Source organism: Branchiostoma lanceolatum, chromosome 14 (genome assembly GCF_035083965.1).
Source record: "Branchiostoma lanceolatum isolate klBraLanc5 chromosome 14, klBraLanc5.hap2, whole genome shotgun sequence".
Taxonomy (NCBI): Eukaryota; Metazoa; Chordata; class Leptocardii; order Amphioxiformes; family Branchiostomatidae; genus Branchiostoma; species Branchiostoma lanceolatum.
The window spans coordinates 16,336,010-16,348,780 of NC_089735.1; the positions used below are offsets into that span (position 1 = coordinate 16,336,010).

Here is a 12,771-nt window from a genome sequence, read left to right on the forward strand (position 1 = left end):
TCCTAATTTCTCCACGTTTTCAGACGAAAAGAAAACTACTCTCCTCTTAACATCACAAAACCCACATATCACAGAAAAAGTGGGATCATTTGTCTTCCACAGTCTCGGAAAAAGAAGTCAAACTCAATAAGTTAGAACTTAGTGGCAGTAGTTAAGACTAGAGTAGACATTTGTTATACTGTTCATTATTGTCTGTCCGTCCACTCCGTGTTACATATGTACTTGCAATTAGCCTACGGGCAAGAATTTGCAATGAACTTTTCATCATCTTTCATTAAAACGTTGCTGACATTTTGGTCGCGCTGAGAGCGCGCAAGCGTCGCCGTAGAGGTTCCACTTGAGCACATTTTCAAGGAGTTCGGCGCTCTCACGGCGCTCTGGACCATTTTAGGTCGCCGTGAGAGCGCCGTCCAAGTGGAATGGAGGTCTTAACTAGAGTTCCACGACATTCTACCTTCGCCAAATGATGTTAACCTTTTCGAGTGATATATCTGCGTGGTATGCAAAACAGCTTGCATTTTTGCATGACACTCTATTCCTAAATGAATAAGATTGAAGACTGTGAAACAGAAAATGCGTGCTGGTAAGAAGTTTGCATTGTTTATTTCTTCCTGATTTCTTCATTATGTAACACCTGCCAGTTAGCCTACTACCAGTAAGTACTGTACTGTACAGAGCTTCAAGCAACGAATCCATGGCAATATCATATCGCACACAGGCCAACGTTTCGTAAGCTTACACGTCCGTTTTCATATGCATTCACAGACATTTTGTAAGATTAAGTTTCTAATCTGGTCATAGCATTTTTGACCGTGACAAGAAAATATTATAACTCTATATGTTTGCATTGTCTCTGTGCAGAAACAAAAAAAAAAGATCACATAAAACTGGTGACATAAATAACAATGTACACCACATCACATTCCAATAAATACTCTGAACTCTACTGTCTAAGGTAGAGCTTATACAGTGGTAGAAATACATGGTGGCAATAAATATGGCTAAGAGGTTGAAGGTTTGCAAAACTCTAAATCCAACACAATATCAAGTATTTTTCTGTCTGCAACTTACGTTGTTGCATATTTCTGTTGCCCAACATTTCAGCTTGATGTGACCCTCTACAATTGTTTGATGAAAACAATATTAATAAGTACTATCCTATGTTAACATTCATGATACACCAGTTGGGTGTGTTTAGAACAAAAATAAGAATAAAGAGATTTATCTCTTTTGAGATATTCCTAGGCTTCGATGCTCATCCAACTTATCTTTCCATCTATGGACAGAATACAGACATTTTTGTAAACCTTCAGTAAAAGAAAGGCTATCATTGGTCTTAGAAGAAACATGCCTAATTTTACACATCAATGTCAATTCTGGTACTGACTATTTGAGAAATACAACTCAAATATAATCCAAATGATGCCCAGCACCAAGGAAAGTTAGGAACTCACATTTTTTGAACATCACACTAATATCAACTGTACATAAAGTCTAATATCTCGGTAAACATAATCAAGTAAAGGTCATAACATTAACAGAACCTGATAACAGGTTTTCACACAAAGTCTGTATGTTACAAAATATACATGTAATCATAACTAGATAACATATATTAGCTCTAATGTACATACAACTGAATACATATTTATAATTTTGTAAATACAAAGAGTAACTTGTCATAATGGTAGCATACAGTCTACCAAAAGCACATTAAGATGGAACAATTGTTTGTAATGAACTCTGCACTAGAAGAGCATCAAATTTTGCTATGTGACCATGGAAGCCATTGTGATAGTTGTTTCTACTATCTACCTATTAAGAGAGTAGACAAGTTTAAAAATGCAAGTTGGTCCTAAAGCTACATTTAGGTGTATCAAATTAATATCAATCATCGAATAGCATCCACCACTAGACTTAGAGTCTTTGTTTTAAATTTATCTAGCTGTGCCGTACACAGCGTTTGGACAATTCTAACTTGGAAATGAGGTATCAGACAGACAGACAAACAGAACTTTTTCTTCGGTTTGGGATGAAAAAAATAACAACCATGCATTTTGCAAGTTTTCCGGCAAGAAAAAGGCTACCTATTCAGAAATAGTGAAGCAGCCAATTATCAAAATCAGGATTTCACGATTAATATGAATACTGTCACAGGTAACTAAAATCTAGAATCTGATTTTTCACTTGTAATTGCATCAAGGCACCCCCCAATTCACCCAAAAGTGTTTTCATTGAAACAGATAAGGCTATATATGTTTCTGATTTTAGTAATTTTGAAGATCCTTGCTAAATAGAGGGAGAGCAGTATTTAAGACAATTTCTATTTTCAAAACTAGAATATCAAAGCTGCAGCCTACATGTATTTGGCCAGGTGATAACATATTATGCAGGAATACTTAACAAATTCTACCCCATAACATGACTTCACTGGTACAAAGACTGCAATGCGATCGGCAAAGCACAAATAGATAAAATCAGTGTTACAGTAGTAGTACAATCTATATACACACAAATTGCATTTTCGCACCATACATGTACATTATCTTACACAAGTTGGAAGTGAGTGTAGTGACATTTGATCTATGCGCTCTCACTTACACTCCAAAGACATAATAACAACTTTGCATTGCGCTGCCTGAATTCTTAATACAGTATTCTCCCGTTCATAATAATGCCCTTGAAAGGTTCATATGGAGCATCTGCCCATTTACCCTTTTTGTTTTGCATAAAATAATTCTCTGGGCTATGACTGGTCAAGTATAGGTACATGCATGCAAATCATAACACAACTCAAGATATCAATATCAGAAATTACAAGCAGCAGAGAAAATATGACGAATTTGTGGCAGATACACCTTATAACGAATCCAAAATCCTAGTGCAGAAAGTTGCCACACAGGCCTTAAGCTGTTGTGTTACGCCAAAGTGCAGTTATACTGGCTAGATACGACACAGATACAGGTCATTACCAAAATGGGACAGGACAATAATCATCTGTGCTAAAACAATGGAATCCCACTAGGCCCACAGGTTTGTCTACTGTCTGCTACTGCTACATTTGGAACTTCCCAGTCATCCGAAGTATTTCCTGATATTCAGTGTCCTGGTCATTTAGGCCAAGGCTTATATCATTACCTTTGCCAAAAATGTTATGTTTTCAGCAGCGTTCGTGTGTCTGTGGGTCTGTCCGTGAACACAATAACTTGAGAACGCTGGGATGGACTGTATTTTTTGGTATGATGGTAGGTCTTGATGAGACCTCGAAAATGAAAGCCCCTAGCGGCTTGTTGTAGTACTGTAGCAGAACTTCTAGTTTCGATATCTTGTATTCTGGTTTTCACCTACATTGGTTGGTTTGCTTGTGAGAAGGTTAATTTGTGAACATGACAACTCTCTCTTCTTGGCTTAAAGAAGAGGAAAATTTAGAGCTCCCTGTGAGCTACCCTTTAACTGCAGGTTGCAATTAAGCAAGTCTAATTCCTACAAAAAATTCTTTTGTAGGAAAAGTTTACTTCATTCTAACCATTTGTTTCAGCTTTGCTATAAGCAATCAGCTTTAAAGTATATCATTGACAGAGATGTTACAGAAGATGTCTGGGTTAAGACGACACTTAACACATCAGGAAATACTAAGAAGGGAAGGGGTGCAGATTTAATTTGCTGTAGGGAAGCTATCATCTCTATATTAATTCCCTTTTAAAACTTCATCTAAGAGAAGAATTTTACAAAGCTTCTTTTGCCACCTTGGTACATTTACCCTGACAGTGGCAATTTCAAATACTGATCATTGTTGTGTCTATATATCAGTACTGACTCCCAAATAATTGTTCAATTTAAGTTCTCCACTTACATGTAGCATAAATAGAGTACAATCTACAAGCACAAAAAAGTCTTCTTCAATCTTCAAATATTCCGACTGGACATTATTTATTTACAAATTCATTGGGAACACCCCTCATCCCTGGCAAGGAAATGGTTGGGTCCACCAGAGCTATTTTGGACCATATAACACAAAATCACACAGAAACTGGAACTCACAATCATATCACTGAAATATCATACATTTAGTTGAGTTCACTTATCCAGTCCGTCTCTTTACCATGCACCGTCTACAAGACCGGACCATTACCCTGCAGGGGTGGGCAGGTTGGGGTTGTTCTGGACGGTGTCACCACCATGCGGCCTCGGTCTTGACCAGTGCCTCGGAGGCGTGCTGTACGGTCAAGATGTTGTAGCAGGCCTGGCAGACGCGTACAGGGGTTGTGATGCGTAGGCTGCGGATCTCTGTCTGGTAATGACTGCACCTGGGGGGGGGGAGATTACAGGCGTCACTTTGAGTCTCAAAATATGCTCAAGTTGATTTTATGCAATCAGTAAAATTAGAATTAGCGCCCACCCTGTTGGAATTGAGAAAGGGCGGTACAAAACGTTACATGTGGGGGAAAGATTTTGTAACAACTGTATGCCAAATGTGGTGGAAGGCAAAATACATTTTATATCAAACTGCCCCTTTATTAAAGGCTTTAATGATCAGAGCTATTTAAAGAAGCCACCAAAACTTACTACAATTTCCAAACGTTTCCTGACAAAAAGAAAACTAGAACCCTGTTAACCACCCAAAACCCACTCATTTTTTCCAAATTTTTGACTGATCAGCTCCAGTCTTTGTCAACAGACGGGGAAGCCATAGACTTTCTGCAACTTATGTTTAGGCGAGTCACATGTTCTAGCTGCATAACACGACATCACAGAATAGCTAGAAGCAGTTGATTGCTCATTCCTAAACAAAGACTGGAGCTTATCAGTCAAAAATTTGGGTAAATCCAATTTTTGTGTTGGCATTTTGTCAACTTTGATTCAGAATGACTTCTACCGACACAGATGAATGTTCAATCTTGAACCTTGAATCATGACTGACCTGGCACAGAAGACCTGCCCACAGTTGCGGCAGTGGTGCTTCCTCTCAGTCAGGGTGAACCTCAGACCACAGGCCGTACAACTGTCCACACCCTCGTCCTTGGTCCAGTTGTCCGTCATCACCCGACCCGGCTGCTCGGCAACAGACCAGCTGTAGACCCTCCCCCGGGCATCACCCACAAACACCCTTGTATGGTCCCTGGAAAAGGGCAAGACAATAAATAAGTTATACAAACTTGTTCCATGCATGGTGTAAAGGTCCCATAGCCGTTGAGGCTGTAGAGGCAGTGGGACGTTATCCACTGTGTCCAGGCCTGGCATTGGAAGGCAAAGCCTAACCCTCTCCTTCCACTGCCTTTTACCTCCTCAACCTAAGTTAGGTACCCATTTTTACACCTGGGCAGAGTGAGAAAAGTCATGTTAAGTGCCTTTCCCATGGACACAACGTCTAGCCAGGAAGGCCAGAATTCAAACACACGACCTCTTGACTTCGTGTCCACTACATGTACATGCAGCCTAGCTACTTGGCCATTCAAAGCTAGTCTGGTATCCGAACCTATTATAGCTCTTGGAAGTTCATCTGTGTTGGTAGAAATCATTCTGAAACAAGTTTTTACTGTAATTTCCAACACAAAAATTGTACGTCGATGAAGATTAGACATCCAGGTAATAAGATACGCCAAAAAGCAATTACTCAAACAACTGGATATGATTTTGGAAACGGTCAGACGTTTCAAGTAGCATCCACTACTTTTCGTCAGTGACTGTGAGCAGGATCAGTTGAACAGCAGGTTTATAACCACGAAAAATTGTACAGTGGAAAATTTGGGCAAGTCCAATTTTTGTGTTAGAAATTACAGTTAAAACTTGTTTCAGAATGTAAGTTTTACTTCAATTTCGAACAGACAAAGAGAATCTGAAAATCCCATCAACACACTGACAACACAAAGTGCCTGGTATGTCTAAGACTGAATAGTTTAAAACAGACTGAGTGAAGCATGAAAGGCTTACTTAGATGTGGCCAGTGCAGTGATGGCTGCAGGCTCGTGGTTGTCCCGTCTGTCGTAAGCTGTGTGCATGGTCAACTTGCTTCTGAACACCAACTGTCTCTGCCATTTAAAACCTGACACAACAAAGGAATGGCACATAAATGTACAATGTGGATTCAGTCTGTGGAAAAAAAAATTTTTTATTTAAAGGCCAGACCATCTTGATTTTATGGATGACATCCTCTGGAGACCCCAAAACTAATGCGCACGGGCGAAAAAAAAAAGAAAATCCAGCACAAAAAAAGATGCTGCTAAACCACAGGACTACTAGTGCAAAGCTGGTATTGCGAATTGAACCACAGAACACAGTTTATTTGTAGGAGGTACATGTAGGTTGTCTTGTTCATCATAGCAGACTCAGCGCAAGTGATTGATTTTTAATATATTGACAAGAACGACCAAAGAAGTATACTATTAGAAGGTATTTGGCTTCAAGGACTGTGGATGATATATGACTGTGATAAGAATTATAACTCATATACACCCATAAGATAGTTTCAACATACATGGCATTGAACTCCATATTAAGCATTCCATGGTTTACGCTCACAAATCTCCCTGTGAAACCTCTGCCAATCCCTCAATTCCTCTCCCATGTCTCTCATTATTGCAAAAGAAACGTGTGAGAGCCACTCTGGATAGGTCGTGTTTGAAAATGTCTGGGCGATACTCGCTGCATCCTCTCGTACAACTGTGCAAACCGGCAAAATCTCCCTAGCCAACATCGACGGCATACCAATCCACCAATAGGCCCCAGTTTTCCAATAAGCCGGCACAATGCTAGCCTTTTGCTGCAATCTAAGTCAGCAAGTTCCGGAGTTCCGTGTAGCCTTGGAGGAGGTGATTTTTTTTTGTTTTTTTGACAAAAGGCGAAAATCAATGCGCGCGTGGATGTCATCCATAAGATTTAGATGGTGTGGCCTAATTAGAAACAGCAAAAATGTGAGACTACAGAAATCGTGCAAAGAACAAATCCTTGCTTTCAACAGATACCACTTTAATATCCCGAAGCATTGAGAATACCGTTGACAAAGCATACTTTTGACTGAAACTTGAGCAAAATTTCTATTAATAGATAATCTCATATTCTACATAGAAAAGCAAAATTGAACAGGCCAAATGTGTACCATGCCAGTAGCTGTTTGTCAAGTAAACAAAAAAAAATATATAATATGTACAACACTGTATATTGACTGTTACACTATTGGAATTACACAAGTAATGATGTTACAGATGGGGAGAGACATAGCTGATACTGACCTGGTCTGAGCCCACTATGTTTTCTCTGATTTGTGACTTGCTGTGGCTCTGCTGTTTTCTGAGGCTCTGTGGGTTTCTGAGGCTCTGCAGTTTTCTGAGGCTCTGCAGGTTTCTGAGACTCTGCTGTTTTCTGAACTTCAGCTGTTTCGGGTAACTTCTGCGGCTCCTGTGGCTTGGTCGGTTTCACAGACTTGATGGCTTCTGCTACGTCCTTGTCTGTTACAATTACAAAGTCTTCTGGTGATGACCAGTTGTCCACTGTAGAGGCTGTTGTGTTCCTGTTTAATAGGAAGAGAAAAATATCAATTTACCATCCTTTTCAAACATTTTCTGAATCATTTTCTTTTGTATTCGAGATATGTCTCAGTGCTGCTGATATGTATGTATAGTTGTAGAATTTTGAGGCCCAAACTGCAAATATTCTTACTTTAAAATTCTCCTTTTAGATTGACTTATGCAACTAATTTTCAACATATTCAACATCATTTTGTCACATTTCCATCGTCTTTGAATGACCCAAAAGCAAGCTGCCAAAAGTCACCTATTTTCCGGTAGCCTACCAAAAACTAGCCAGCTGCAAGATGTAAAGATATACCTGAATCAACTGTTCTTTGAAGTTACAATAACTATCAATCCACAACCCTGAAAAGCTGATTTGGATCCAAAGTTTCCGTACTGTTCATTGTTGTCGGCATCTCGTCCTGACTTGGGCGCGCCGGTCACCAGTTCCGGCGGGAGGGCACTTCCAAACGATATCTTTCCCGTGCCTGTCCATCTTCTGTTGTCATCTGGTTTCTGTTCCTTGGTTGGCTCCTCAGCTGTGACGGTGTCCTGGGAGGTCACCGATTCGTCGTCAGAGTTACTGCTCTCCAGATCCTCATCATTTACTGTAGCAAGAGTGAAAAACAGGATTCTATAACAGTCTATGTTCCCCTGCAAGCACCTAACCATTTCTTGGCATAACATGTTAGTTAATTGGAGAGAGAAAGAGAGAGAGAGAGAGGGAAAGAGAGAGAGACAGAGACAGAGAGCAAGTACGTAGAATACAATATGGGGTATTCCGTATCACCCTAGGTACCGGCCTAACCACGGGTCAGATCGCCCGAGGCCGAAGTTGAGATGCTGAGAAAACATATTCTATGAAAGTCTGTGTGATACAAGCTGAAGCCCGGGTGATTACCCAAAATATCAGCCAGTCACGTATCAAACTGACACAGACAAATCCTAAAAATAATGATTTTTTTTCCGTCATAGGGTAAGAAGCTCATTGCTTGTCCGATTTCCAGCTAGTGTTTGGATCTGGATACATGTACATCTATACCTTTACCCATTGATCTTTGTCCAACAAGTTTGACGGGATGGCATTGACATTTATCTGTCATTCGCAGCAAGATTCTATCTGATGATGGAAAGACACGCACTTAGCTAGAGCCTAACAGGGTGTACAACTAGTACTACTCTCATTACTGACTTATATTGTACTGAAAACATTTTCTCTTTCTCAAAGAACACTCCATGAACTGATGATGATGCAGTAGATTCCGCATATCTGTATAGCCCATTTGTCAGCCCAAATTATACAACTCCCCGAACTATACGACTGTCCGAACTAGCGATACTGACGTCCCGAAGGAGGGGAAGGGGGCTAATAGGATTTCGAGCAAGACACACAAACTAACTCACGATATCGCAACTTTATTTTGCAAAATTTTAATCAAAGTACAATCCGACCTTTCCGACGATCTTAACGTCACCATATTGGATTATATACGCAATCTAGTTTGTTAAGATAAGCCCGAACTGCGTGGGAAAGTCCTGCCAAATAAATAAACTCCCGCCATGTTGATCACTTGAAATCTTGCAGTCAACCAATCAGAGCACAGGTTTTGCTACGCGAATCAATCAGCGCTTAGAACAAGCGGTAAACATGCATATCAATGAGTAAACAGAGATGGCTGCCCGGCGTCACCCGGCCATCGCCTCTCCATTTTATGTGAAATCGCGCCGTAAAATATGATTCATCTACGCTACATAAGCAGAATTTTCACAGGGAAAGAATTTAAGGAATAGATTCTCCGCCAAATACGGCCACAAATAACGGCAAATCATGGCAAGTCACAGCATAGAGGCTCAAATGCTCTGGCAAAAAACTTTGTTTTTCTTAATGTTTCGCTGACTTTCGTCGTTTGAGTCTTGAAAAACAGGTTTTTAATGAGATCAACGTACATGTATGTCAAAGGCACCGATGTCGATTGTTTGCAACCATAACAATAGCAAGAAACAAAAGAGTGCGATTGTCGAACAGTAGACGGCGTCCCAACTCCCAAAACTAGAATGCAAACCCAAAATTTAGCCTATAGTTTTGGGTCATTTTACGATATAATCGGACAAGATTCTATACAATACACCGAACTTAACAATCATTGGCGATACAGTTATACATTGTTTTTACAATGAGTGAATGGTAGATGGTAATGGTGTTTTGGAATTCTATACAGAAAGACGAAATATACAGAAAAAAGGTATACAAATAATTGGCGTATACTGTATCAAAGTTTAACTTAACTTTACAATAGAGTGGATTAAAGCATACAGTCCTATGTAACTTTACCTTACCTATGTAACTCCCACAGATGGCTTACCAGTTATAAAAATAAAAGAAACAAAATGATTTGTAAAAAAGAACTTTCTTAAGTTTACAGTAACAGAAGAGAGAGAGAGCAAGAGAACAAGAATGGGAGAGTGAGAGAGTAATTTATGTTGCATGATTGTAGCTCACCTGTCCGAGTGACCGGCCCCACCACCTGTACAGACATTGCGTCCTTCCCCGACATCGTGTCCTTCCCGCGGTCCGTTTTCTCAGCCTCCATCCTCTCCTCCTCCTGAGCCACGTCCGAGTCAGGTACCTGCACGAACTCCACGCTCCACATCCGCACTACGCCGTCGCTTGACCCCGTCATTATCACGTTCTGCACGTCCCACTCCATTAACTGGAGAACAAATGTCGTTGAACTTCATTAAACCTTTTTAAATCCTCAAAAAGCTTTTAGATACTGGAGATATACATAGTACTACACAATGTTCCCATAGATAATTGAATGTCTAGAGATGACAGCTAGTGTGATAATAGAACGATGTCCCTGAGTCTGAAAACATTGAAACAGCACTTGAATTAAATTGGTAACAAAGACACACTTTAATCACGAACACATATTAGTCTATTTCTCTCTCTCACATACACCTACACTCACACTCACACACACACACAAACACACACACACCTACACACATACGTACACACACCCCCACACACACACAAACACATACACACACATACATTACAGGATATACTTTGCCGCCAAAGATGCCTCACCTCGGACATACAAACACAGAGTATCTGCTGATTGCGGCCTGTAGTCATGGTGTTGACACTGGCTATGGGCTCCCCATTGATGGTCCACACATACAGGAATGTGCCAGCACAGGTTGCAATGTCTCCCTGTATATGAAGAAAAATACACTCAGTAAAACCAGAACCAGGCCAGGGGCAACCACCTGGCCCAGGCAACCACCTGCAGTTACATTAACTTACAAGCCACATTGAAACAGTCCCATCCAAATTTACATTCAATTTGTTAACCCCACCCTGTCCTGTGCAACCACCTGTTCTGAGCAACCATTTTGCCTCTGAGTCCATTGAGTGCTTGCTGAATCCAGGTTTGACTGACTGTGTACAAAAGATTTAAAAAATTTTACAGCTACTAGAAATTAGTGTAGTTGTCTATAACTTTTGAAACGTCGTCTCCTTGTCTTTCTTCGAAAGATACTTTCATGGCCATGGTTGAACTCTCAATATTTGTTTCACCATTAAGAGATTTTCAGCATGGCATTAGCTTCTCCTCTAGCTCACATCATTACACAGACTGTCAGACAAAATTATGGAACTCTTTTTCTTACAAGTGTGGCCCTCTTTTGAGGGCTTGTTGGTTGTACTTAAAAATACAACCGACAAGCCCTCAAAACTAACGCTCACTGCCATCTCCTAGCCTAGTAATCTATATCCCCACCAACTTACTTCAGTGACCAGAAATTGTTTTCTTAGCTTTGCACTGAGCAAACTCCAGCTTCCAACATTGTCATGTGATCCTTTATCACGAAATAAAATAACAAAATAATAAAAAAATGCTATAGAACTATGGTTAAAATGCAAAAATGCCTGTTTACCGTAAGCTCGTTGACGTATACTGCAGCGACAGGGGCAGCGTGGTCCCGTAACTGTCGAACAAAGATGAGCTGGTTCAGGTCCCAGATGATGCAGGTGCGATCACGTGAGCCGCTCACGATCACGTTGTACGCCGACGACACTGCCAGGCAGGTCACAGGCTCCGTGTGTCCATACAGGGCCTACAGGGGAAAAAGAGTCATAACAACATGCGGATGATCTAGTATGCAGATGTTTACATCATTCTTTTACTAGTCATGACACAGTCAGTTTGTTACATCATATCATACTTGGGCTAGGATAATGTTTGATACAGGACTGGTGTATTTACTGGTCCGTATTTACTGTATTACACGGACTTCAAAGTTGTATTGCACTGGGAGCCAGGCTTCCAACAAATGCGTGCGCCACTGTCAAAAATTTGAATACCGGCCCCAAACATTGGAATCGATGTTGTTACTTTTTGTTTTTTGAAGACCCCAAATTTCCTCTATTTCTGGCGCATTATTTTTTTCTTCCGGGTGGCTAACATTAATAAAATACAACACGGTTTATTCAGCATCACCCTTGGTCCCAGCCCTCCAACAGGTTGGATCTGGTATCTCAGAATACATTGTGTTGAACTCTATACATGTATGTATACAGAGGTTGCTGTATCAGGGAAATTTGCCTTTGCTTTTTTCAATAGGAAAAATGAACCATGGCTTTATATCCCATCCTAAGGACTGCAACTGTTACATGTATAGTAGACTTGATAAACATTATCAAAAGATACTAAATCTTTGCACATTTACCATGATGGTAGAAAACATAGGCAGGCTTTTCAGTGCATTTAGTTACCATTAGAATTGCACAGCTTCCAATACGCTGACATTAAAATGTACAAAATAAAGTGACCAGTTTCAAGCGTATGATATGATGTACCTGTTTGAGCACCAGCTGTCTGGTCTTGTCTTTTCCTGGCATCTCCCAGACACATACGACTGTGCTGGTCCCTCCTGTGATCAACACTCGGGCACTAGGACAGGCTGCACAGAGCACCTCTCCCCACTGGAGGCCCTCATACACACCAGATGCCTGGAAGGACCCAAAATATCAACATTTAACAATACAAAATTACAACAGTCAGGCACTAGGACAGGCTGCACTGAGCAAAACTCCCCACTGGAAGCCCTCAACTACATACCAGGCACTTAGAGTTATTATATTTACATTAAAGAAGACAGCACATAGCAAAACTTACACCAAAAGAGCACAGTTGCCTCCACATCTTATCCCCCACTTTCCAATTACAATTGAGAGGTACCACATGTACATGAA

General features: G+C 40.5%; 1 protein-coding gene across 7 annotated transcripts in view; it reads right to left on the reverse strand.

Moving 5' to 3' along the window:
- Positions 1-587: 587 nt before the first annotated feature.
- Positions 588-12,771, reverse strand: part of LOC136449003 (WD repeat and FYVE domain-containing protein 3-like) — a 119,660-nt gene continuing 107,476 nt past the window's right edge. For all 7 annotated transcript variants that reach the window (XM_066448758.1, XM_066448757.1, XM_066448755.1 and 4 more), the window contains 9 exons: positions 12,376-12,528; positions 11,454-11,633; positions 10,603-10,728; positions 10,009-10,219; positions 7,906-8,116; positions 7,230-7,507; positions 5,932-6,043; positions 4,922-5,119; positions 588-4,307 (listed from right to left, as the gene is read on the reverse strand). In XM_066448758.1, the coding sequence (XP_066304855.1) occupies positions 4,172-4,307; positions 4,922-5,119; positions 5,932-6,043; positions 7,230-7,507; positions 7,906-8,116; positions 10,009-10,219; positions 10,603-10,728; positions 11,454-11,633; positions 12,376-12,528 (1,605 nt within the window). In that variant the 3' untranslated portion in view covers positions 588-4,171. The remainder of the gene's footprint in view (positions 4,308-4,921; positions 5,120-5,931; positions 6,044-7,229; positions 7,508-7,905; positions 8,117-10,008; positions 10,220-10,602; positions 10,729-11,453; positions 11,634-12,375; positions 12,529-12,771) is intronic.